The 27865-nt window shown below is 41.5% G+C and overlaps 1 protein-coding gene across 13 annotated transcripts in view; it reads right to left on the reverse strand.

Moving 5' to 3' along the window:
* The window catches only part of Trol (terribly reduced optic lobes), a 154346-nt gene that overhangs the window by 30083 nt on the left and 96398 nt on the right, over positions 1–27865 (reverse strand). For 4 of the 13 annotated variants that reach the window (XM_071726191.1, XM_071726207.1, XM_071726238.1 and 1 more), the window contains exons 10-19: positions 23199–23306; positions 19193–19309; positions 17444–17557; positions 17030–17143; positions 15255–15362; positions 9435–9551; positions 7347–7505; positions 5747–5896; positions 4770–4880; positions 3066–3188 (exon numbers count right to left, since the gene is read on the reverse strand). In XM_071726191.1, the coding sequence (XP_071582292.1) occupies positions 3066–3188; positions 4770–4880; positions 5747–5896; positions 7347–7505; positions 9435–9551; positions 15255–15362; positions 17030–17143; positions 17444–17557; positions 19193–19309; positions 23199–23306 (1221 nt within the window). The remainder of the gene's footprint in view (positions 1–3065; positions 3189–4769; positions 4881–5746; positions 5897–7346; positions 7506–9434; positions 9552–15254; positions 15363–17029; positions 17144–17443; positions 17558–19192; positions 19310–23198; positions 23307–27865) is intronic. The other 9 variants (XM_071726258.1, XM_071726247.1, XM_071726196.1 and 6 more) reach the window with 8 other exon arrangements.

The following is a 27865-nucleotide window of genomic DNA, read 5'->3' on the forward strand; positions in this document are numbered from 1 at the left end:
ATGAGTCAGCCGGAAAAAAAATTGCGAACACACGGCTTCGATGTGTGGAGGCGTACGTTAAACCCTCACCCCTTGGCACGGAGGAAATTAGATGCGCGAGGCTGACCAAGTGCCTTCGATAATTATCGATCGATAAAGAGTCCCGCGAGAGGTGGTGGCTTCCTCCTGCGATGGACAAGGGGCGATAAAAGTGCGCCGGAGCGCACCTCGTCAAATAAGTATCGTGCACATTGCCGCGCGTCGTATTATCTCAAGAAACACGGAGACGGCGGCGCGATGCCGCGTGCACGCATTCACCTCGGCTGATTAAACGAAAACCACCGAGAGAGAAGAAAATTGTTAAAAGGCCGTATAATTTTCAGACGTTCCGATCTATAATTTCGCGTGGCCGTGCCATTTCGCTAAACCGTATCGTATAATCTGAGAAATTTATAATAACACGAACCCCGCGTATAAATGTCGTTTTACAATTTATATTAAACCCAGTTCCACTTGGACCTTTTCACGGGGAACGCGTGTGGCCTTTTTTTCTATATATTAATAAACAGGTTAAACTTAGTTTCTCAAACGTGGCAGAGGACCATCGCGCAAAACGTGACATTTACAAAAGTTCGCGTTACGTCAGTCGCGCGAGCTTTTACGCGCTGTACGGGAACAGCAGAGCGCGGTTTGTGCACGCGTCAGCGCGCGGCGTGGAAAATTGCGGAGACGTAAATAACCGGAGTTAAAAGGGTATCAGAGAAAGGTATATATACATATGCAATTTGTATACACTGATATATATATATAGATATGTATATATACAAGTAGATGCGCAATTCAAAGATCAGGCAACCTGTGCTGAAAATAGACGGATAGATAGTAAATAGATACAGATAGACAAGTATAGAAAGACAGACAGAAGTGAAGAATAGGTAGAGTTAGTTCGATCCCATCCATAATCGATGCAAAATGCATGTCAAGAAGTCAGAGCGCGTAATCAAGATGTATGTTATGTACGCAAGTATATGTTATTGAGTATCCAATATCCAAGGCACAAACAGCTATGAGAACCAAGACACAGTGAAATATACGAGTGACCGGTAAATGTAAGAATATAACAATGATAACAATCAACCGGTCGTTTCTTAATTATCGACTTGTCCCTCATATCTTATATTGTTATCTCATTGTGTCTCGACTAAAATGTAACAAGATACGTATAATGCTAAAACATAAAAAGAGAAATCGTTGACCACATATCAAAGGAAGAGACGAATCGAAAGGGATTTACTTTCGGGAATTCATTTCGGGAAGTTACGAGTCTCCAAACTGCGAAACGGGAAACTTGGCTTTATCCATTGTTTGAATTCGGGTGTTCCTATTCCTCTCTCTTTATTTCATTCCATTCTAGCTGTACTCATATTTTCAGAGCGCAATTAAAGATTTATAAAATAACTTGTTTATTCTCGGCGAAGAAAACGTTGAAGCTAATTCCCACGTTCACCACTTTAATCACGTTGCTAAGTCAGTGCGACGATAAAGAGGATTAGGAAGGTATTCGAACACTTCGAAAGCAATTCCCGAGTTTCGCGGTCGGCAGTCATCGAGTTTCGCGGGAATGAATCCCCGTCGAATTGATTTCTCGATTCATCCGTCCATTGACAGAGCCGTTCCAGAGGTGACTACTGACTACGACAAGTGATGCCGCGACACGTCGGTATTTCGAGTTAATGGCCAGTCAACGTCCGGCTAAAACGTGCCCGAACGGTCGATACAGGGCGACGAAATGAGATTAACAGCTTCCGCGTACGTGTGTACGCGCCCGTGCGCCCGTATTAGTTACACAGCCTCTTAATTGCCGACTTGAACACCGACGTGCGCGCGACAAGTCGTACGAGCCGGCCGGCACCGTCGCAGTTGCCGCCTGCTGCAATTGCTGCAGCTGCAGAGCCTTCGCGTAACCGTCGTTTATTAACGTCTCGCACGATCGACATCTCGCGTGAGAGATTCGCGGAGAAGTCGCTCGTGTACGACACGTGTCTTATTCAGAAGAACGGCTGAACGCACGATTGGATTTCGATTGGGCTTCGCATGCTGCATCTTTCTGCCTTTGTCTTTATTGTCTCGCCGTGCAAGCGAAACGACGCGAAAGGTGGAGCACGCAAACTTACCCTTCAGAAACTAAGTCTGCGATTTTTGTCTCGCGATAATGCGCGCGAGAGCAGAAAAGCCAATTTCGATGTTAGAATTAAGGAATTTTATTGATAAAGATAAAGAAAACGAAATAAAGATTTGAAATGGAAATAAGCTCAAGTGCCGAGAAATGAAGAGAGACAAGTTTAACAGTCGCGGCACTTGATCCTATATCTATTTCAAGCCTTCGAACACTGAAACACACATCATTGAGCACCTTTTTAGTAACATTACGATGAAATCACGCAAAACTGATTCACGAGCAAATGAATTAGCAATCGGTCGCATTCATTCACTGTTAATTCGCTAAGAATAAGTATCATATGCCCATAACAAGAATACCATACGTCGCAGGAAGTATTATGACCCATGATGAGAATGTTGATGGAAAATAGTTCAGGGGGGCAAAAGAGGAGGAAGTAATGTTATGGAGAGAGAGAGAGAGAGATTAAGAATAGAATAAATAGCGCATGGAGAAAAATTACCATTTCGATTGGTACGTTTTAACTATAATTACAGAGTCTATTTGTGCTATCAAATCTCGTTGACTAATTGTTAAATTAACGGTAAGCTTTCTTCGTGCGGACTATCATCAACATAAGTAATGCGCTAAGAAGGACACAGACCTAAGTAACAAAATGCAAGTTTCCAATGTGACTAAAAAGAAAACAAAAAAGACGAAATTAACGAAGAATTTCATAATAAATAGCTCTGACTTGTGCTCTAACTTGTAGATAATGCAATACTATCGAAGATACTGCTATGTCATTCAAGTAAAAGGTAACTAAAAAGCAGCACCTGTCGGAACTATTGTATCAAGTCGATTCCAGGCGTGTGGCTTAGGTCTATATCGTCCTCGGCACGTGAAATAAAGCAAAATTAAAAATCACTGTTACGAGGGCAATTGATCTCGTCGGAGCCGTCCAAGCAATGCGGCCGGCCATCGCAACGTCTCTTAATGTCGAGGCACAATCCATCGTTGCATCGAAACCACCCAGCCGGACATTCGGTTACTACAATAATTACCAAGTTCCATGTCGAGTATTATCGTGCATGCTACCCATACGGGGGGGGGGGGGGCAGGGAGAGAGAATAAAAAATGGCCTTACCACCGCAGGGTCCCGTATTTGCTCAAGATAATCGAATAACGTGTAAGACTAGAGAAACTGACACCGTATGACAATAACTTATTTTGTTAACACTTGGGTAATCGCAACGGTATGCAAATTTCTTTAATTCTTTCACATGTAGTTGGCGGAGATAATGCAAGAAGGGAAACACCTATATTTCAACAAATATTGATCTTACAGTGCACAGTGTACCGTTATATTCAGATTTCTCTTTATAATCCTTTCCTCGAAGGATAAAACCTCGCACATAGCATTAAATATAACATGTATAAAAATAATAAAATCCGAAATTAAGCGACCCGACTGGCCAGTTCAGATTTATTCTAACTCACAGTGAGTTAGAATAAATGTAAACTGGCCAGTCGGGTCGCTTAATTTCGGATTTTATTATTTTTATTTATTTACTAGCGAATTTATTTATTACCATTGATAATATATATATATATATATACTTCTCAATTATATGTATTTATTGAAAAAATTATTCAGTTTAATTTATCTTCTCGAAGAGATTTCTATCAACGATACTGTTAGACTGATAAAGATAATGAGTAATAAAGTCTCTACGATTATTTGAGTGTTAAACACAAACGTGGGGATGCTCGCGTGAATTATTACGCGTTTCTTATCATACGCAATAGACGCTGCTTGTCACCCTTGTTAGTCGTATATTATTGTACTTTGCCGAGTACACCAGCCACTCTGCTCTAATAAGTTTCTAAGGCAAAGTGTACAGTAGAACGGTCAATCCTCATGTGAACTCATCGGGATATTCACTCTTCTTGCATCGTCCAATTAATATTATCGTGATCTACTTACGGGAGTTTCTTTATCATGCGCTTCCGAATATTCATACACCGGTTATATTCCCAGAGAGACACGTGCGCCATACTTATAAAATGCAACATGCGAGACTCCTTTTTGCAAAAGAAGAATGCGATGTCGAGTAAAAAATCGTTCCATGCAGAGTATTATAAGTTTTGATGTAGGGATTTTAGGATTTTATAACGACACTCAATAACAAATACACTCAAATATGCTCTTGGCTCGTAAAGGAATTAAAAACTCGTTGGGAGATATTCAGATTAAGATGGGAATAATGATGCTGTTATTGTATAACGAACGGAAACAGTTAATTTGTACACAAGTCAGAAAAATAAAGTAATTAATTTTCCATTACTATGCAGGCATTAATTAAGACAGGAGATACATTATTAGATAATTCAAATTTGAATTTCGTAACATGCTGTATAATTAATATTACATCTGAGTGGATAAGAAATCATTCGAGGATTCATGATTCTAGCGAATCATGAATAAATGGGGACCTGCGATATTCTTCTTGTAAGAGGGGGTTGTAAATCTGTAAAAGTTTTGCAGCGTGCGACTGTGGCTAACGAGCAAGAGCAGTGACAAGGCCATTTTTGTGGACGATTGCGGGCAAAAGCTATGTCATATAATTACCACATCGATCCTCATCGGATCCGTCGCTGCACTGCTTTATTCCGTCGCACCTTTGGTTTTCTGGCAAGCATTCGCCACTGGCGCACTTCCACTCGGCAGGTGTGCACACCCCTTTATGACACAGACATGAAAGCTCTCGCAGAAAGCATTTGGGATTGGGGAATAATGAGGAATCATCAACGGTGTCATTATAATCATCGTCACTTAAGCATGTGTCGCGTTGAATAAAATTAATGAAAATTTCGATGGGGGACAGAAAAAGTTTCAATTAAATTATCAAAGAGGATTAAAGAAATAGTTCAAATATAACAATTTTATAACATTCAAAAATTATTAGAATTTTATAAATCTTCAGGGAAGTTATTGGAATAAAATAATTATTGAAAATTTATAAGTCTTCGCTATGTCAGTTATAAGTATGTAATTAATTTGAATGGCATTACTGAATATTCGTGGAAATATTGAGCTATCAGTAATAAATATTTAGATTGAATTGTCGATGGGGCAAGCATTATTGATATATAAGTAGAGATTTTAACATCGCATTCGATAAAGCACTATATTTCTACGTGGAAAATACTGAATAAAATTCATCTCACACGTTTCTCAATATAACTTTTGATGATATTAAAAATAATTAAAATTACAGAAACAAAAAAGGAAGACAGAGCATTTTCTTATTAATGGAAAAAGAATTATGTCAACTTATTTAGAACGATTTGTCTTAATATTGTATTGAAAATGAATATTAGCTAATCATTATAAATATAGATATTAAAATGAAATCATATATAAAGATTTTTTATTTAACCGGCAAAAAAGTGGTTTCCTCGGGCTTGTAAGATCAAGAACCGTTCGTCATCGTTAATATGAGTGCGCGCGGAGAGAGGAAATCAGGAAACATTTGTCATCGTTAATACGAGTATGCGGAAAGGAGAGGAAGAGGATGGGCTGTGAGAACGAGGTGAAGCCCTTACCGCAGCCCCGTTCGTCGCTGCCGTCGAGGCAGTCGAAGATATTGTCGCATTTACGCCGTAGAAGAATGCAACTGCCGTCATCGCAGCGCATCTCCTTCCTCGGATCGCATTCCCTCCTGCGTTCGGGTGTCCAGCGTGGATCGAGCGGGTCTGGGCGCACACACACATACACACATAGGCACATAGGCACATTCAGGGGAAATTCGCAGCAGAGAGAAAGGAGCATCGAGCGGCCAGAGATAAAATTTAAAGACACACCCGCAGCGAAACGTAATGCACTTACTTTCTATCATACAAATGCAACCATAATGCAACTGAGAGTGATGCAACGAAGAAACTAAAAGGAGGATACCAGTCCGCAAGCAGAATCATACAAACGTTGCTGTGTAAAAGTGCCTTTTGATCGAGCTCCCCAAATTTTCTACCCTTGATCTTTTTATTATCCCATCGGCAATTAGTGGACTGCCGCTGGGAAGAATATTAAAGTTCGCACAGGGGAAGAAATATTCAAACACACGATTAAGGGCACTTTTCTCAAGCACCGTCATCTGCGTCCGAGCACACAAGTTCGTGCGTAATGCAGCTACTTGTATATCAATGCATATATAGCGTATATATCTGCAGGTTGCCTTTATAACGCGCGATTTGCGGCGCGGACGGGCCGTGAGTACCGTCGACGATCACCGTGAATCTTCCGTACACGGGGATTCGCGGGGTAATACGTTTCCGGTGTGTTCCGACCCTTCCGCACTCGGGTGGTACGATAAAATAGAGCCGTTGTCGAGAACTCGGGTTTGTTGAAGAACGGAAGGAAAAAAAAAAGAAAGAAAGGCAAAAGTGGAAAAGAAAAGAAATACTTCTACATCTTCAATAAGTTGCCTCGATAAAGTTTAGCAGTCGCGTCTCGTAAGTATATATTCTCCCGGTCCGGTAAAACGAATGTTACAATGGCCGTCGGGGTCTTTAGAGAAGCAACAAGACGAAGAATCGCTTTCTCGACCACGGTCGTAACGATTGATCGTGAGAAATGCACAATGAAATACAACCATCGTCGAGTGTGTAACCGCTCGGGCAGGTAGATCCACTTGTCTCGCGTAAATAAGAGTTCCTTAAGAGGATTCGACCGAAACCAAACATTACGGACCTCGGAAGGCGAAGGCGGGCAACTTACTCGCAACACCGAAGCCCGAAGATATTTTTCAAATCTCCCATTTTTACTCTTTAACTTCTCGCAGCGAGCAAGGCTGCGTAGAATGCAAGCGTGTATAAGCAACTGAAACCAATCGCGTTTGTGAGGAAAGAACATTTAAATAATTATACAAAGTAGAATAATAGAAAACTATCATCGGTAGCTACGACAATTTTTTTTTTTTTTTTTAGAAGATAGACACGCATTCGATTTTAATGTATCTCCAACAAAAGCACGAAAATAAATTCGCTATTTTATTATTATTTTTACACAATTTTTTATGCGATTGAGTTGATAGAAGATTTCGATCGTTTACAAAGAAATCGAAGTAGCGATAGCGGGCACACGCCAGACGAGGTTGCACGAATGTATTATGAACGAAGCGATGGACACATTGAAAAAGGAGCGTACTGGTGGTAGGCGAAGTGGTGTGTGTAGTGTCGTTAGCGGACGGAGGGCAGTTCTCGTCGCTGTGATCTGGACAATCCGGATAGCCGTCGCACCTGTAGACGTCCTCGATGCACTTGTTCCCGGTGGCGCATTTGAACTGGTTAGGCGTGCATTCCCGCTCTGTATTTTGTTTTGTTCAGCGAACATATGCGCAAAGAACACACACATATTTTTACACATATATACAATCACTCCGTGTACATATACGTATACTAGATCGAAGCGGAAAGCGCGGCGCACACGCACGACGTGTTTCGACGACGTGACTCGGTGTCGTCGGTCTCGAGTTTTTTTTCCTCGAGATTTTCCTTTACTTAATTGATAGCCTCTGGTGTCTGTTGTCACATCGCGAAAAGCGAAAAAAGCTGCTTCTGGGTCAACGAGAGAGCGTTATTTAACGGTTATTTTACGATTTGCGGGATAGATGAGGGAGAATTGAGAAATTATTTTCGACTCACGTTTACGGAGCACGAGCCACCCTCTGTGCCGAGTCGGATGAAACGCTCGTGAAAAATAACTCGCTGTATCGGTTAATGCGAATTACGATGTCGCGTGCAACGGGCGAAAAATGTGTCGTGACGATAAATGTAGCTTTCCTTTCGCGATCGACCATAGTTTTGCGGGAGGATACACGATTATTAGCTCCCCCGTAAATGTATATAATAGTCCCCTATTATGATGTCGTTTGTTAGCCGACGGTATTCCGGTATTTAGAATCAAACTTCGCGGAAAGAATCGTGGTTTCCATGCCACATTGCATAATACTTGCGCGTTTTCGCAGCGAAATTCAATAGAAAAATTCGCGGCTTGGATACGAATGAGAAATCATTTGAGTGGATTGCATTTTATATGTTAAAATATTATATTAAATTTGTTACGTTTAACATATCGTAATGATTGAATTGTCCTGATAATAATAAAGATTATGTTACCTCATAAATTAATCGTATTGTATTAAAAATTACGTTTGTTCTCTACATAAATTATATACCCGAAATAATTGGCACTGTTTGTATCTTCTACAGAAAAATTCGTAGGGTAATTGGAAATGCGTTAAGGATAATGATAGTTATTTATATAATTATATTATAGATCGTATGTGCTGTGAGACATTAAACGCAGATTTCACTCACACGTTTTATTTAATATTATTTTTATTTCCAATTGAATTATAAATAATATAATTGTCGAAACATTTTTTTGACAAATTTCTATGTACACAAAGACTAATGTATTAATTGAAACGTGTCACATATGTATTTGAAATCTGCGATTAAAATTGTTGGCTCTGGTTACGTTAGCGTTGGATCCGAATTCAAGCTCTGTAATTAGGATGTAACCAACGCGGAACAAGTCCGTGATTAGATCCAACGAGGTGAAATCATTAAGCGATTGGTCCAATGGCAAGCGTTATGGGTGCAAGTTAAGCAAGGTTTCGGAAATAAAAACAGAGTGACGAAAGAGAGATAGAATTAGGCGAAACACATTCTTGTGTTCAAATCAGATAGTGCATCTCTTTAATCGTCAAAAAATTATCTCAATCTAGACTCAATAATGAAGAACGTAATTACGGAAAAATAAAACGTTCTAAATAGCGTTCTTTTCCCAGGGCTCTTCATCATTAAAACTTCATTTAAAAAAGATTAACAGGAATAAAATTATTAATACAATCGTTTATTACGTAATTTCAACGATGGTCACAGAATATTTTGCTCAAACCGCCTATCGAATCGAATGCCATAACAGTGCGAATAAATAATTCGCACCAATTATTCGAAATCAATTTCTGCCCGTTTGTAAAATTCCATCGCGCCATTTGTTATTGCTCGCGTAACGATACCGATAAAACGCAGCGAAAATATTATGTTTCACTTCCAAAAAATTTTTTTTAAAGCTCGAGTTGCATTAAACGTCAAAAAACATTGATTGATATTACGCTAGCACGGCTAGCGAGTCATCCATGCACTACCTCTTCTCTTTTTCATTCAGATTCTCTCTCTCTCTCTCTTTCGACACCGAGTAGCGTGAAAGGTATACATGGTTATGTACCGCAATTAAGCTCGTCTTCTGCCCTGGGGCAGTCGTCGAATCCGTTACAGACCGAGCTCTTCGGTATGCAAGAGCCATCCCCGCAGGTGAAGTCCGTGGAAGGGCATGGGGCCAAACCTACAGAGCGCCATGTTGGCAAAAAAACAAGGATCCTTCTGATCAACTCTCGCGTCTCGCATTCTGCCGTTCAGTCGCCGCGATTTTAGCGGACTTTCGAATTAAACTTTGGAAATCAGGAATAATTCGAGTCATATTAATTTATGACGATCTGTATCGTGCTATTAAAATAAATAAAGGTAAAAAGTAATTTTTTCAAGTAATGTCATATCGTTATTGAAATCATAATTACTGTACTTGAGAAATAGATATTCAATTTATATTTTGTAAAAGAATACTTTACAATAATGAGAAAGTATTTTTTTTTTATATTGGCGATTGAGAGACAGACGAATTCGAGGTTGAAGTACGAGTATGTACAAGCTATGAACATATGAAGAGACATTTAAAGCAGTTTTAGGCGTGGTAGAGGACTCGTAAATCTGTACATGAAAAGCATCTTTGGTAAAACGCGTGGTTCTGTAACCAAGAGTTCTTATTATATCTTAAAGCTTGGTCTAACATTTAAAGCGTCGTGAGAAGCCTTTTGAAAGTGGTTAGAATCATTTCAATTGTGGGACAAGGCCGGAATATGAGACAACGCGAAATCATCATGTTCTTGAGTCAAACATTTCGTATATAATGAACTATATATAATATTAATTTCAAACTTCACGCGCGGCGTTCTAAAGTTTCAATATATTGTCTCATATTTCTTTACCTTCTCCTTTACTCCAACTCCTAAACTATGTTCGGGTATACGTGTGTCGTGTGGATTGCGTATCGTCATTACCGGAAGTGATCCTCTAATGAGTGTCATTGAGATGCCGTTTTTTGCGAGAAAGAAGCGAATCTGTGATTCTGTGATATCCTTGTGGGAAAGAAGAGAACGAGTAATGCGTGACACAACGATGATGTCAAAGGATGGAATAAATGAAATGGGATGTTCTTCTTGCATCCGAGAAAAGAGGATTCACGTTTTGCCCTTGCGGATATTCAATTGGCAATCTAATCGCGAATATATAAAAATATTGTCGGCTGACTGTATGCCTGCAGTATGCAGAATGACTAACGCCGCAGCCGTTGACTGACGCATCGATACTAATTCCCGCAATCGTTAATTGTAAATCCTCCTTCAGGCTGAGCGAGGAGCTTCGAGTCTAATAAGAAATAGATAAGATAATCGTCTAATGAGAGATAAGATAGTCTTCGGTCACTGCACTTTAAGGATCACCGTCTGGCTGTTATTCGACACATCCTCGACCGTTTCCTCTCCGCGGAAGGCAATATTTTTACAGGGAAAGTGGACAACACAATGTAATGCGTGCACTCTTACGCATTGAACGCAAAGTTATTACTTATCCGTGATTCGTTTGTTAACACGTTTGTTCCCCAAAGCTGCGTAACATATAATAGACGACGTGGATTTCCAACGTCGTCGAAGCGAGTCTTCTGCAGTCTTCAGATAAGAACAGCTTAAACACGAGAACCAAGTATGTATACACCCGGAAATAATATTCCCAAGTATTTTTTTTGCCGCGATAGATCTCGGCAGTTTGCCCAAGGACGTCCACACATTAGCCAATTTGATATATCTTCAAAGCCATTTTCTGTACAGCGAAGATAACAGGTCCCGAAATGGACGCCACGCTTGCTTGAGTTTCACGTGACGTTTCCGTTTGAGGCGAGAAATGTTTTACAGCGTGGACGAAGAGCGAGAAACGAGACGTCGACTCTCGCAGGATAGTATTTTTTACATAGGGAATACCTTCGGTGCAGTTCTCTTCGTCCGTACCGTCCAGGCAGTCCTCCTTGCCATCGCAGACATTCAGCGCGTTTACGCATGTGCCGTCGCAGGGATGTTCGTAACGGCCGCATCCGTCAAGCGACGTGTCTTCGACAGTGTTCGACGAGGTGGTCTCAACACGTTTGTTAACTCTCAGATACTCTTCCCACCTCTTGAAGTATATGTAATCGCAGTCGGTCTCGTCATTGGCATTAAGACAATCTACGACACCGTCGCAGACCCGGTCCCCCTCGATGCATATATACTTATCACAAGCGTGCTGATTCTCGTTGCAATTGTCGATCTCGTAATCCTCCGTGATCGCCGCGACGTCGTTGTCGATCTCGTTGTCTTGGTCTTCGTCGGATATCGATTTCTCTGTCGCGTCTTTTTCCTCTTCGCTATCGAGATTCACATCGTGCATAGTACCTCCGATCACAGATTGTGTGAAACTTTCTTCATCCCAAAACTGTGGCACTTTATTACTTTCATCGCTTTCTTCATCCAAGATTGATTTACCTGTCGTCTGTCTTTTGCCGTTACTTTCTTCGTCTTTAATCGTACTACGTATTGTGGTTATCTCTTCATTGCTTATCTCCTTATTTTCTTCGTTAAAAAGTTCCCAGGACAACGTAGTACTGCCTGATTTAGTTATCGTGTCGTACGTGGAAGAGTCATCACTGCCAGAAGTACTATAATTACTTGTTTCTTTTTCTATCGAATCGTTTGTTGTCGAAAACGAAGTATTATCTTCCTCGCACTCAGTTGATTCTTCGTCTATCTTTTTGTCATCGTTTGACCACCAATTAAGCCAGTTGCTCTCAGTAGTAGTTGTAACTAATACTTTACATTTTTTAGAACCTTTCTCATCGGACGCCGTTGATAAATGAGATATGCTGCTGCTAGTGACAAGATCCACATTCGTTGTTTCTTCCGATTGTGGTCCGTTGCGAATGCCGCTGCCTTCCGTGGGGTCTTCCAAGACGGACTCATCAGCGTCAGAGAATTCTGTCTTAAAAGGTTCCGTTGTAATTTCATCAGTGAGGTCCCAGTCGTTTCTGCCAATGCTCGTATTCCGTTTACCGTCAGCTTTGTCGTACCGTGGATCATTATGAGGGAGCGTAGTCTTCGTCCGCTCTGAACTATAAGCGTTGCCATAATCGACGCTCGTCATCTCGTCGACTTTCCAAGCGACGGTCGACGTCGGTTTTCTCTTACGCTTCGTATTGTGATTCTTCTTCCTCTTCTTGGGCCTGTTGTTCTTACGACCATTATGACTTTTGTGCTCGCGTTTGCCGTGCCTTTCAGTGGACGCTTTCTCTCCGGATTCGTTTGCAACCCGCGTGACGATCTCGGGAGCCCTCGTTGTCGTGGAGTTTAATATCAGGACGTCGAAATCATCTTTTGATGATTCCAGACTCTCCCTCGATTCTCGCGATATCATGTACGTACAATCATCTGCAGTTTCTGATTTCGACGTCTCGTCGGAATTTATCAATCCGGAATCGATCTTGTCGTCATTTTGCGTCGTGGTTTTTTTGTTGTTTCCGTAGCACTTCTCGAAAGAGACATTCGATTGCTCGTGCGTTTTACTACACATTTTATTACATCGATTTCGTTGAGTCGCGTTATGATTCGAAGTTGACAGGTTTGATGTTATATCGACGTCGTCAACGGCATTGATTGTTGGAAAATACTGACGTTCTGCCTTCGGCGAATTAAATTCATACAGCAACTTTTCTGTCTCTATTGAGGAATAATCAGTCTTGTTTGTTTCTGCCGTTGGGGACATTTCTTCTGAAACGGACGAAGCTTTCTGTGCTCGATCGTATTTTATATTCGTCATGGTAGATTCTTCGATTTTATTCGTGTTCACAGTTACAGGGGCTGTTCTTTTAGATGGCGCAACGCGGCGTCTGTGTTTCAGATGTTTATTATAATAATTTGAAACTTTACTGCCTTTTTTTACCCTGTATCCAAAAAAATCTTCCCTACTATCCAGATTGTTATTCTTTGCTTTAATATAATTTTCTAGTGAATTTCGTTGTTCGTAAGTTTTATTGAACAATGCGTTAGGATTTTTCAAAGAGGTATTTCTTAACATTGTTGAAGTCCGCGCATCAACTGCGGACTCTGTCGACGTTTTCATCGTAGAAGTGATTAATTTTCTAGAAGCGATTAATTTTCTCAAATACTTATCGTGATATTTTTGGTAAAATGAGCCGTCCCTTCTGCGTGATTTTTTTCTGAGAATCTTGCTCTTGCCACGTATATCTGTCATACTAGAATTTTCATTAATATTAGTCTCATTTGTCACCGTCATTATTTTAGAAGTTGTCATGTAAATTGGCCTAATCGAAACTGTAGCGGCTGTTGAATTATTCTGACGACATATCATATGTTTGTCTGTAATATATTTGCAAACTAACTTATCAATCTGTTGAGTAGCAGCATCGGTCGATTCTTTTTGAGTCATTAAAAGATTATTTTTCATGCTAATTTCTTCGTTATTATAAATATTTTTTGCAGCTTTTAAAGTGGCGTTTTTAGAGTAATGCATCGTTTTTGCATTATTGTCAATATCATTTCTATTAGACACGTTTCTTTCCAATTTCGTTTTTACCCCGTCAACTCGATTGTCAATCTCGTTGTCGCCATTTTGATATTCTACTTCTTTTTGTAAGGAAGTATTTTTGATATTCGAAGTTTTTGATTTAAAAATATTCTTCTCTGTAGCGTACCTGTTTTCTTTGGAACTGATTAAAAGATTCATACTTGTCGTCTTCGAATTGGATGCGTTGGACTTTTTTGGTGTACGATCAGACTTGCTTGCACTTATTATTTTTCGCGTTCTATCGCGATTATTAACAGACTGCGAGTGAGCATTTTTCAACGGAATATTGTTGTGCTGGAATATCTGCAAAGATCTCACGAGACTATCCGACAGCTTGAGAGGTTTTGAGATTTGAGACTCGTTGCTTAATTGCGACAAGGCTTGGTCAACAGGCAAATGATAATTTTGAGCATCGTTGCTGCAATTCGCGTCGGGTTTACGAGGTCGATCAATCTCTGGGTACGTACGCCATTGCGAGGACGGGTTATTATCTTTCGATTTGGACGCAATTTTTATCAAGTTTAATGCCAAGGGACTCTGCAACATGGAGTTTGGAAATCTTCCACGTTGAGCTTCCTCCGGAAACGCTTCGAGGATCGGATTACCGATCGTCACGGCTGGTTTGATGGTGAGTCGATAGGTGCTTTCCGTCGTCACCGGCTGCATATTCATATTCCTTCGGCGTCCCGCGAGTTTCCCTCCTGAGGAAATCGCGGCCGGCGACTTCCGTGCAATCGCGAACTTTCCGGCGTTATAGAAATTTCGCCACGGATACTTCTCTACGGGTGGCGCATGATTTCGCGATAAGTACGATTAAAAAGGGATTACGGCAGAAAGGGGCGAATGTAATGGCGAAAATATCACGCGGAATGCTTGGAAGTTGTATTTGAAAGTCAACACGATCGATGGAGGACGAGCCGGTTGAATTCGGTTTTAGTGTTAGACTTCCTACTACATACTCCATATTAAACTACAATAATACAAAAGTATTAGTAAAATTGAGTTTCGTACAATTTTTTGCCGAGCAAGAAATCAAAAAGTATCTTCGACTATCTTTAAAGCAGATTCTTTTTACTTTTTGCAAAGTGCCTCAATTTCAACCGATTCTAAATTCTAACAACTGAAAAAAAGTCTGCGTTATATGACAAGCACTACCGTGTAATATGTCCAAGCGCAGCTCGCGACGTTACGAATGACGTATTTATTGAATGACTTGTCTCGTGCACGCGCGCGAGTATGATGTAAGTACGCGTACGTGTGTTTCTGTATTGTGTATTGTAGGGGGGAAAGAGTGTAGAGTGAGAGTGTGGTGTGGCATAATTACCGCAGTCCCTCTCATCAGAGCCGTCAGAGCACTCGTTCACCCCGTTGCACTGCAACACGTAGCTGATGCAGCGGCCGTCCGTGCAGCGAAACTCGGCTTCTCCGCAACCTGCTCCATACACCATACACTCATGCGCATTTAAAGATTGCATCGCGCCCGCTGACGCGCGTCAGCCCCCGTTCCTCAAGATGTTTTTCCATCCCCCCTCCGGCGGGGATCCCACCGGCGAGCCGCGCGCGATCGCGCGCGGCTCAAGCAAGCCCTTTCGACACCCCGAGTCTCCCGTCCAAAATATGCGTTAAGATGAGAACAAACCGCGGGCGTGACGCTAAATAATTTCGCCGGGCGGCGGCATATTTATGATCACGCGGTGCGGGTGACACCGTGTGGGTCGGCATACGATTTGCATAGCGTTACACCATCTATGGACGGTAGAAGCGGGATGTTCGCACCTTTACCTTGGCGTGAGAGATGCTTCGAGCTTGTGCTGCTTTTGCTGAGGTTAGTACATCACCGAGGGAAGATATACAGGGAATTTACAAGAGCGAAGGACCAGCAATCTGCATTCTCAATCGGTAGATAAGTCAATCGCGTCGGAATGATATTGGACTATTGGACCATTTTACGCGATCAATTTATCTTCGATCAGCAGCTGGAGGATTGATGTCTTCGCTCCACGCGTGTCGGCTGCAGGGATGCGGTTCGCTTAAAAATCGATTAATTAAAGGGCGAGCTCGTTTAGGTAACAGGAACGTCGTAACGCAACGAGCCGGAGTTGCGCCGGGGAATGCCCGAAAGTTCGACGCTTTCTTCACACACGACCGATCGTGCGCGCGGCCCCGGTTTAGATTGCAACGAGACCTGGGATTAGGTGAGGCAGTGGTGCAACGACATTGGCTAAACTATTTTCGGAAAAAGAGGCGTTATTTTCGGCGTTGCGCGCTGGGCGGTAAAGTTCGGTCAGCGTGGAAAATCGTAAATCGAAAGTCACGCGGAGCGTGCCGGAGAAAATTAAGTTTACGTTATTCACGTTACAGCGCGCAACGGTGTATCCGACGCCGCGCCGGGGCCTTCGAGCCGCTCGTCAGCGTCTAATTATATGCGAGCGTAAACACACATTTCTGTCCACATAATTCACCGTTATAATAGACAGACAAATTTTTTCGTCCGCGATGAAGCAAATTAAAAAATAGCGATACCTGAAATTTGGAAAGGATGATAATATGTACGTATGTACGAGTCGCAATCTTTGCAAAAGTTATTTCTACGACGTTAGGCATGTATTCGAATGAGATCACTGCTAGGTTTACTCGCGAGACTTATCAAAGTGCCTGCAATCTTGTTGTTAAACTTCGCAGGCGCGTTTGAGGCTCGTTTAAGCTCAGGCGCCCCTCTCGATCGCTCGTGAATAATCGCGTCGGGTAACCGACACTTGGCAAAGAGCATTGATGCAAGCTTATCGCGGCTTATTGCTGGAACCGTTGCGGCAGAATTATCGTTGCGCGTGCAAAAGTGATTATTGACCTCACGATTAGTTGCGAATACGCGACAACGTGGGATTCACGTTGTCAACGAGCGAGGACGACACAGTTAGAGACGACGAAGGCAGAAACAACGGAGACGTACAAGTTGGACTCCGTCGAAATCTGCATTTTAAAGCATTGTTAAAAAAAAATAACTCATTTATATATTCCGTTCGCGCTCTCAAGACGTGTAAGAATCGATCGAACAAATGCATGTTTGTAAGAGGGAGGGGGGGAAACAAATTAGCTTACCGCATTGGCTCTCATCTTCGCCGTTGCGGCAATCGGCGATTCCATTGCAACGCTTGTCGATACTTAAGCAGACGCCATCCAGACAACGGAACTGATCCCCACTACAGGTGGTCACTGAAACCGATATAAAGAGAGATAAAAAGTTTATAAAATATAATAATTTATTGTATATACAAGATGATTATATATAAATACATAGATTTTTTATTATGGGATAATAATTACTCAAAAGCTGAGCAATAAAATAATTTAACTCTTCTCCATTAATCGAGAATTTCCAATTTATGATTCTAATAGATCAAATTAAAAAGAAAATAGTTATCCGCAACGTAAACATATTTTAATTATAAGGAGCTATGAAACATATAAAAAAATTCAATGTGTAAAGAAAAAAAGAAATGTAAACAAACACACCGTTACAATTATACTCGTCAGAATGATCGGAACAATCGTTTCGTCCATCACATCTTGCATTTTTGCTGACACACAAACCGCTGGCGCACTCGAATTCGTCCGCTCGACATCGTGCTATTTAAAAGAGATAGAAAAATAAAAATAAAAATGTGTATAAATAAAATAAGGGAGAAAAAGAAAGAGACAGAAAAGTGGGTAAACCAATAAAAAAAAAAGTAACGCGCAACGTATATCCTCATTGATGGTACGATAGCACTTTCACACAGCGATACCTTGATTTAGTTAAAAGTTTTTATTCTCTGTTTGACAAAGTAACAGAAGAGCTATCGACTCGAGTTTTATTGATTATTGTCGCAATTTGAGCGGGTTACTGAAGCATATACAATTTACGCGATATCAATAATCAATTGAATACATGCCACGCACGGAAAATATTCGATAGCCCGCTTTAGTTAATTAAAAATGGCAACTATTTGCAAAAATCCACTTGACCTATAGTAAATATAGGCTGTAGCGTCGCGTTACTCGTATGCTTGACAATCGTGTCGGTGACTCCGGCTGTTCATCGCATCGCGAGAATCGTAAAATTTGAAAATGTGTCTCTCTCTCTCTCTCCAAATAACGAAACCTGATTAAAATTCCATGTTTGCCCTAAATATGACATAACATATTTCATAGCATACTTAAAGATTAAAGTTAAATCTGTTAACTTCCCATTCGGTTATGAATAAAATTTTAACTTTCTAACTACAAAGTTTGCCTGCTTTTTTTTATCACTATGCTCGTATTTCAGATCAATTAAAAAAAAAAGTCTGCCGTGAAATCTGTCGGGAAACGTGTGAGTTTCTTTCAAGCGGATTTAATTCATTGCGCTGAAATTTAATTTATTCGCGACAGTTGGATAACAGTTATTCCGCATATCGCTGTTAACTGTTTGCGCCTGTGACTGTTTTGCGGAGTAAATTCGCGGCCATATGCGCTACCGCATATCCATGAATAATTAAGCGCAAGAATCGCCGTCGCGTTATTGCAAGTGCGAATACCTGTTCGCGAGTTTCTGCATAACTTTATGATGTAACCAGCGTCGTGCGTAAATTATCATGCGCTACTTCCTAATGAGTTAAAAATGCGGGAGCTTAAATCTCATGCTGCGCAGGCACCGTTTTCACGCAGGAAAATTCCGCGTCCTGCTATAATCCTTCCACCGTATCCAAAAGATGCAATATAGAATTCGTACCTACCTCTCGCCGCGCAGAGATGCGTGTTGCGAAACGCTCCGGTGTCTCGTGTGTGCGTGTGCGTGTGTGTGTTGCGAACCATGCGACACGGGAACACGAGACTTTCGATACCCCTCGAAACGCGATCGCGAATGCAATTTGTTTCGATTACAAAATTTCACGAGACAAAAAAAACAGGAAATAAATGTTTAAACTTTTCGGCTTGCCTCGCGCTCCCGTAGTTACCGGCGTTGGAATCTCACGCGGTGACCGTTCGTAACGCGGCCCTGAAATGTCATCGGCTATATACTTGTGCAACATAGTTTGATATCCACAATAGGAAAAAAAAACAGATGTCGCGACACTTCTTATAAAATGGTTTAACGAGTCAAACGAGTTTCTTGGTAAAGGCCATTTCGCGCCGCAGATGTGCGACTACGTTTATTCCAACGCCGAGTAACTGATTTACATGTTTCGCAGCCGAGTGTGTGCCGTTTCGCAGCTGATTGGAGTAAATAGTGATAATTCGTACTCATGTTGTAACAATTTTGTTCGTCCCCTCCACCGACACAGTCCGTGTATCCGTCACAGCGTCGCGTTAAGGGCACGCAATAACCAGGCGCGCATTCGAATTGGTCTTCCCTGCAGGCTGTAAGAATTGCACTCAGGCTAATCTGGGAAGATTTATGTCGCCGAGACTGGCACGATGACTCGACTGATGCAGGTCAATTTGAGAGATGACACGTACACAAACACAGCTGAGAGAATGTGGCGCTGACGAAGATTAGGCGTACACTGCTGGACGTAACACTGAGATATACAGATGACGGAGGAAGCACAATGACCGTTGACGAACGAATAACGATTTTGTCGACAAGTAAATCAAGCTACATTCCTAGCTAATATTCAACAACGATGTTTAAGTAAAAAAAAAAACATATATTTATCGAATCAGGTTCTTCATTAAGTGAACGAGAAGCAAGTAAGCGACACGAAGTTTCAGGTCTGTTTTGCCTGTTCTAGCTACATTCCTGATATTTTCCAATATTTTTTCTAAAGTTAAAATATCCATATTAAATACTTCACAAATTGAACACGAGGAATGCAGTTGAGAAAGACAGACTTAATAGCGGAGTAATCCGCACTGGAGAACGCAAAACAACAATTCTAACGTAGGATCGCGGCACGATGATATAAGATAGCATGAAAGGAGTTCCTGAAGATGAACTAATTAGTGGCCGAGCGAAACGCGTTAAGCGCGCCCAAGTGACTAGGCCATTAATTAGCACGTATTTGAGGAAATTTCACGGAAGAGATTATAAATGAACGAGAAGTTACGTCAATCGTCGCGCGCTCCCTCCCGCCGTACTCTAATTTACAGCGGCAATTAGTTAACGATGGAAGAACATGAAAGAACCTGCTCGCCACGGAAGGACACTGCGTGACGACCAACAGTTGCCTTTACATTTAGCCACGTCGATGACTGTTATTGCACGAATACACGCAGAGACGTAACACACACATACACGTGGACAGACGTAAGTCGCGCGAATTCGCAAGAGACAACGATTGAAGCGCAGTGGAAAGTTCTTTACGAGCGAAAGCGACAGAGAGATACAAGTCCCAACACTTCCCTGGAAAACGCTAAATTATCGTCTACGTAAAGCTTGAGAGGAGAGGAAAGAGAGGAGTATTATCTCATAATGATGTTTCGTACAATCGTGTGCTCGCATTCGGTCCCTCCTACCGAAATATTCATCGCGATCATCGCGCTGAAGCATTCAGGCCGCGTAGAAAAATTAATTGGTTGCCTAAAAAAAAAAAAAGAAAAAAAAAGAAAAAAAACCAGCAATGAAAATCGGAACCGAAAAATTACGGAAAAATAGAATGGTACTCTATCAATGTTCAAACCGCGATGCGAAATAAATAATTCACATCTCGTGCCATCGAGCGACATAGGATTACAGAAGTTTCAGTTGTACTCGCTTAATTGTCGTCGAATACAGCGACAGTTATCGATTATAAAAAATTTATTTGTTGTAAATTTTTCGTGGCAGAAGTTAATACGAGTTAACACGATCGATTGCGAGATTAAACCTGACCTCCGTTATAATCTAAAGTTTCGAAAAGTCTGCTTTTTTATTTCAATTTATCCTGAGGAAAAAAATGACGGACTTAGATCACCAGGACGATGCAAAAACGGGCATGAAACAGCACGTTGATTGATAAAGCGACGCGAAATGTTGGGATTTCTGACATCATCTTAGGTTCAAGGCCTGCCCTAAAGCCTCGCCCATTTGACGATTGAATTGCAAACGAGCCGCGAGTTCAATAATCCGCTCACAAGCTCGATGCTCGAGGCGATTTGCTTCGCGCGAACATCCGAGTATTTCAGAAACGACCCCCTGTATGCACTCGAGAAATTAACAGTTTAACTGCTGAATCAGGTAAACTGTGTAATTCCAAAGTAACTTTAGACTACTCAAGATAATTACGACGTAGCGTGATATTTTCTTCGCGCGGTGATAAATACGTGACATTGCCTTCTGACGAGTTTTGTCCCGGCTATTAAAACTTCCGGATTCGTCAAAATAATCCGCCTCTAAAATATCATCCGCGCCAGCTTAACGACACGCGTAGCGTAACGTCGCGTCGTCGACGCGGACGCGCGGGACAGCGAGAAACAAACATAATCTCGTGCGGGGATTTAACGGGAATGATGACTCTCGCGTGCGGTCTGACGCGATTTCGCGGAGCGGGCGGCGGCGGCGGCGGCGGCGGTGATGGCGGAGAAGTTTGGCGGGCGCGCGCGCGACGGTTCTCGTCACGAATCAAAATTGGATTAAAGCGGTGAAAATGCGAAATTCCGGGGCAGAGCGTGATGGAAGGGCCGGGTCCGACGTTCGGCCGACGGCCCGTGGGAGATTAACGTCGGATTAAAATTGCGGCCGGTTATTAGGGCGGATTAATAAGCGCGAGTAAATCTCGTTCGACAGGGGCCATCCCGGATTTGGCGGGGGAGCCTCGCGCTTCATCTTTTTTTTTTCTCTTTAATCGTCCTCGCGCTTTTACGTTAAACGACATTTACGTTGCTAATGAGACGTACGATAAGTTACGCGAGAAGATGAATCAGAAATCGGTGGTCGATTCTCGTTTGAGTACGCTCGCGCGCCACGATATCACGATGTTAGCCTTTGTACAAATGGACGGTGTAAGTACCGTAAAATCACATAGAAATATAACATGCGTCACCAAACGTGTTGTTCCTAATCACGGTTATTTCCGCTAATGGATTATTGCCGTACAAAATCACAATTTGCAGCGTGATTATTACGATATGAATTGCGAAATAATCCTAATTGGATATCTACACCATTTTTTGCATTACGACTTAAAGAAAGCAGATATGAAGATGTTTTTTTTTCAACTATGTATAATAAATCTTGCGAAAATAAAAAGCGCAAGATAACCACGTCATGCTGATTTTATTTTTAATATGGATACTTCTATGAAGCAAGCATTCCCAATTTCCAACAGATGTTTTCAGCAGCGTATCACGACCTGCCGATCGTAAAATGTTCTTCCTTTCGATTCTTAAAAAATGAGATCTTTAACGACCGGTCATAGCTAGCGATGTGCATGGTTGTACATGACGGACCGACCGCGAAGCGTGCCTTTGCGAAAGACAATGGAAATAATAAGCTGACATAGTTAGAGAGAAGGGAGAGAGGAGGGGGTTGGCAGACGGGGTTGTACGAAGAGGGAAAACGGATGTCGATGCGGTGCACCGGGTGCAACGGCCTTAAACGCGAGGCCACCGTCAACCACTGCCACCCACTACGACCCCTATGTCCTTTTTTTTCCTTCCCCCGAGCACGCCATTGTTATTGTCATAGCTATTATAATTATTAAGCTCATCGTAATACGTCGGGACTGGTCCGCGACCATTAGTTCCGGCGAAGTCGCATGCAAGTCTGTCGTGCGGTGTTAGCCGGCGATAAATAATACCGGTACGTGCAAGGGCGTCGCCGGTATCAGTTTTCATGATTCCGCGTAAAGATACCTTTATCGACACGCAGATCTTATAGATTCGTATATGTCCAAGGACGATCTTGTAAAACTCATTTCTGCTTGTGTAATTAACACCTTGCGTGCAATGCTTCTGAATTGATGTCATAAAAAGCCTTTATATTAATCGTGTTCTAAATTTCCTTCTTGAACAAAAATTATATTGTATGATAATCAGTTTAGAAATGTAGTAGACGCATAAAAATTGTGTTCTGCACTACTAGACACAATTTACGCGGCTCACATAAAAGGGTTTAATGGTTTAAAAATTGTGTGGATGCACAAAAATGCAATATTAATTTGACTAATGAAGTTATCATAGTATATTAAGTAGTAGGATATTAAAAAGATGTACGAATTCTAAAGTTACGATCACAGCGCACCACCATCGCAAGTCCAAACTGCATGCGCATGCAAATAACTGTGATGAGTGTGGGCGATCATCTTTCGGATGTGGAACCGACACTTACGGCAATTGTGTTCATCGGATCCGTCGTGGCAATCTTGCACGCCATCGCAGTATTTATTACTGTCGATACACTGCCCGTTTCTGCATATGAACTCGCTCGAGGAACAAGCTGACACAGAAAGAAATTGTTATTATTACATGTTCTATGAAAGCTGTTATTATCGTCTACATAAAAAATTATAACGTTTCAGACATAAAAATATTACGCAAGATATAACTATGGTACATTGGAACGTAGTACTTATTGAACTATATTTTCCACTATATTAGATAACACAGTAGTGACAGTAGAGAACGATAGAGGTACTTGATTTCATATTTAGATATTTTTTATATAAAATTCAGGTATATTTTGCGATAACCATCGTCCCATCTCAGTTTAGCATAAAATGCTAAATCTAATTTTTTTTTTCTAGAACAAGAAGATGTTATCTTGTTCGGTCTCAGGTTGATATTGCATATAAACGGGTTACGTGTTAGCGAAGAGTCGTGAAAAGAGATTCTTGAGCGATCGCGAGATTCGCCGGATGGATGCTACCTTGCCTGACAACACACGAATAAACCAATAATGGGAGTCGGTTGTTTAATATAAATTCTGAGAAGATCGTACGTAGCGGCGGATAAGATTTCAAAGGTGGAGCAGTGGCCGTAAGAGGCGAGGGTAGGGTTGTAAGATAAGAGGTTGTAGGTCGGATGACGCTTTACTGCACAGACGTCGCGGCTCTCGTTTTTCTCCTCAGCGTGCGCGCCGTCGTTTTTAATATCGAGAATCATACGAGTTTTACGATTTTTACAAGATCGCGGAGAAAGAACAATAATAATCGACTCGGATCTCTCATTGATCAGGCGATTTATCCGGCAAAATGGAAAAATTTTCGAAGTAAGACGCAGCAACAGATCAGCAACAGAATCAGAGAACATTTATTTACGAAAACAATTATTTTCTTATGAGATAATTACTCTTGATATTGAAAAAAAATATTTACACAAATTACTTCAATCCCGGATACCGTTTGATTTAAACGGGGAAATCATTTTCACTATTTATTGGATTCCACCTTTTCTTCGCGCACCTATCGTACTACTCTTCTCGTATCGCACAAAGCCAATTGTTAATTGTCTCCAAACGATATAGCCAAAACGCGAACAGCGGACGCAATTTTTTTCGTTAGTCGCTCGCTCGGGGTTCAATGCTCGAGCCCCTCCCTCCCTCCCCGCTCGCGTTTCGAAATCAGGAGCGCGCAATCGTTCGCCGACTATCCTGTTTCAAATAAACATTCGTTCGCTCGCAAGTTTGACTCCGATTTCATAGGCCGGACGCGTGCTCGCCCGTTTCCACTTACTGATCATACGGTCGACATGATCGAGTCGCGCTTGCCGCTCCGGTGCTCGAGCCGCGAAAATGGCATCTCGTTTTCACATTTGTCCCATCGACTAATGCGAAGAGGCACTCGTGAGTGCGCGCGAGTGGGAAAGTGACTTTATGAGTGCCGAGCACAAAGAGCAGAAAAAAGAAACACGATACTGAACTCCGACTAATAAAATTGAAGTGATCGCTATCGATGCTTCGTCAAGCTAAACAAAATGCAATTTCGCATGACGAGAGAAAAATTATTTATTATGTATCAAATATAAAATAAATAAATGAACATATATATGTAATTTAATAATTCATTTCAATTCTCGGCTATTGAATTATCGTATGGAAATAAAAAATAAAAAATATAAATAAAAAAGTAAATAGAAAAATATAAATAAAAAATATATATGTACCGACTGGTTTATGCTGTGTTTTTCTAAAATTTGTAACAAACATTTGTGTTTTTACTAAACTGAAAGTTTTATACAATAAGCTTTTGTGCATATGTGTGCGGAAATAACATATAAACGCGCGTTGTAACCTGAAAAATCGAAGAGACTTCGAATGGGTGTATTAAAAAGCATCCATGTAATTGCTTGATTTGGAGAATCGCTTAGGCACAAGTAATTAAATATAACGTAAATCAATGCGCGAGAAGAGGATCTAAGAGCTCCCGGGAAGTGCAGGGTCTTTGAAAACCGGGGAAAAAAAGGGGCAAATCGCGCGAAAGCATGGCATTTTGTCTCAAGTGTCTCGGCGGCGTGGCCACAATATTGCATTTGCCGCTCGAATTGCGCGACCCTCGATGGAAGAAGGCAGCGGATGGGGGCGGCGCCGGCGCCGGCGGCGGGGGCCGGGGCGATGAGGCGGGGGGCGGGGGGTCGCGCCCGGGGTTGATCACGTTGTGTAGCAGCGGCTGGGGTATGCTTTGACACAGGAAACTGTCATTCGATGGCAGTGCTCAACGCTGAATCGCGATAACGCAACGGTGCGATGGAGGCGCGACAGGAATGCCCCTTAAAGCGCTCTCTACCCGGGCACATTACGCGTCCTAGGTCCGGACTGCGTCATCGTGCAGGTATCTCACGTTACTCAGGTGGCCACCGAGTAGCGTAGTCTGCTACGTTGAAATTCGCACCGCGAGCGGAGCGTGACTGCGCGCAATGCAAATCAAACCGCTCAGGCTTGTTCATTAAACAGACCAACGCGCCTCTCTGTCCCTCCTCCATTCGGCAGATAGACGAAGCGTAAGTCAATAGGATCCCAAACTTGAGGGGCCGAGTACTCCGCGATGCGCCTCATGATCCGCATGATTTGTGTTAAGGCATTTTTCGCACCACCGTTTTCCACTTGACTCACTCGCGAAGTTCTTCATAGATCCCAAAGAGATCATTTGATCACAGAATGTGAATTCAGTAAGCATGATATTAATTAATCGAATAAGATTTATTCGTGATTTATAAACATGTATTTTATAAAAAGAAACATTTGTGTAAAAGTGTTTAAAAAGTACCATAATAATTTTTGGATAAAAATTATATCTTTTGCATACAATGTGCATCTTTTTAAATGCTATTTTTGTTTCTTTATTATTCGAATTATTATTATTAGAGTTACGATCGTAACTCTATTTTTTCTTACTCCAATATTTCGGATCCGTAAATTTTATGAAATTCTTATAATAGTTGCTATAACTTGAAAAATGTTTCTTATACTATAATGTATTTTTTTTCTTAAAAAGAAACCACACTGATATCAATAAGGAGTTTTATTTTTATAATTCTGTAAGTGATATACTGTTGTAAGACGGAATTATGACTTTTGACCCAGGGAACACGATATTCCGATATACATGAAATATTCACCGTGAGATGAAAATAGCGACTACACACAGCGACGGGAAATCCATAGATTGTTCGTGGTACCGAAAATAAAATCGCGTCTCTTTGAATACTTAATGGTCGCGATATCAGAGCTATTGATGATGTTGCGCAATGTATTAGCAGAGCAACATCGGAAATGTCGCGTGTCCCACAGGTATATATAGGTATCTGATAAATCATGAAGCGATTGGAATCGAGAAAAGTATTATTATTCCATGCAGAATACATATCGCTACTCGAGAACTTTATACATTACGCATTTAGATGCTTGAATCATAAAAGATTAATATAATACGTTTTGCCGACGACATATAAAATGACGAAATATAAAGTTAAATAAAGTTAAACAAATAAATTGATTGTGACTAACAGATATCTGTAAAACGTGTTCACCGACAAATTTGCATCCTTGATATCAACATATATATATATATATATATATATATATATATATATACACACGAGAGGACAAATAATATTTCGTTTTAATAACAGCGTAAAGTAACGTAATATACCAGAGAGTAACGCAACGTTTGGCGCATTAATTTCCATTCTGCTATTTCAAAGTGCACGCCCGCAATCTTGTCAGCTCGCCGCTTTCCGCGCGCGCATTCGGCTCCGTTAAAAGTTGCACGAGCTGTTGCACGCGATACTAATGTCGTCGTTACGATACGTCTAAAAACTGGATAGTCGTGACAAAAAGAAAAGGAGCGTTCCGCGGTGCGCCCCCATGTCGCTGCTCCCGACGAAGAAGCAAGAGTCTGACAGGCAAAGTATACACGAGCCAAGTTCCCTCGCTGCCTCGTGAATTTAAGGAGGGTAAAGCAATTAAGTCGATAGAAACGCTCGCCACATTTGCGAGATTGCCGGATTACGCGACGTTCCGTGCATGGGAAGGAAAATATGTCCTGTCTTTCAACGAAGATATTCAACGAATTAACCGGAGGAAGTGGTAAATCACCGGACATCAAGACGACACACGTAACACACTTTTTCTTATAACTGACTTTTGTCGTTGACAATTATTAACGTTAATTAAAAGGAGAACAGTCGTTTTATTTATATCCAATGAATTTGTCTTATTGTAACGTTCGATTAAGTGTCGAGTTATATATATACATTTAACGTTATTTTAGTATTCAGAGTCTGTCGATATTCACAGCTTGCCGAGATTCTCGTGGCCTTTTCAGAAAGCGGTGCAGTATATCGTTCCAAAGACGTCCACACTGGACGCTTTTCGTATTCTCATAACAACTTCAAGGAGCGCACTTTGAAATAGAAGAACGTCAGCGCTTGCGACCTCGCTGCAGTCTCGAGGGGCACTCTACCCATAAATTACACGAATAACTTCCCCGCACGTCTTAGCTGCCGCACGAGGTCTTTGTGGAAGGTCCTTGCGCGCGATTCCGCGCCTTTTGCGCGCGT

The sequence above is a fragment of the Temnothorax nylanderi genome, unplaced genomic scaffold (genome assembly GCF_030848795.1).
Source record: "Temnothorax nylanderi isolate EJ_2023f unplaced genomic scaffold, tnyl_v1.0 TNYL_tig0009_pilon, whole genome shotgun sequence".
Taxonomy (NCBI): domain Eukaryota; kingdom Metazoa; phylum Arthropoda; class Insecta; order Hymenoptera; family Formicidae; genus Temnothorax; species Temnothorax nylanderi.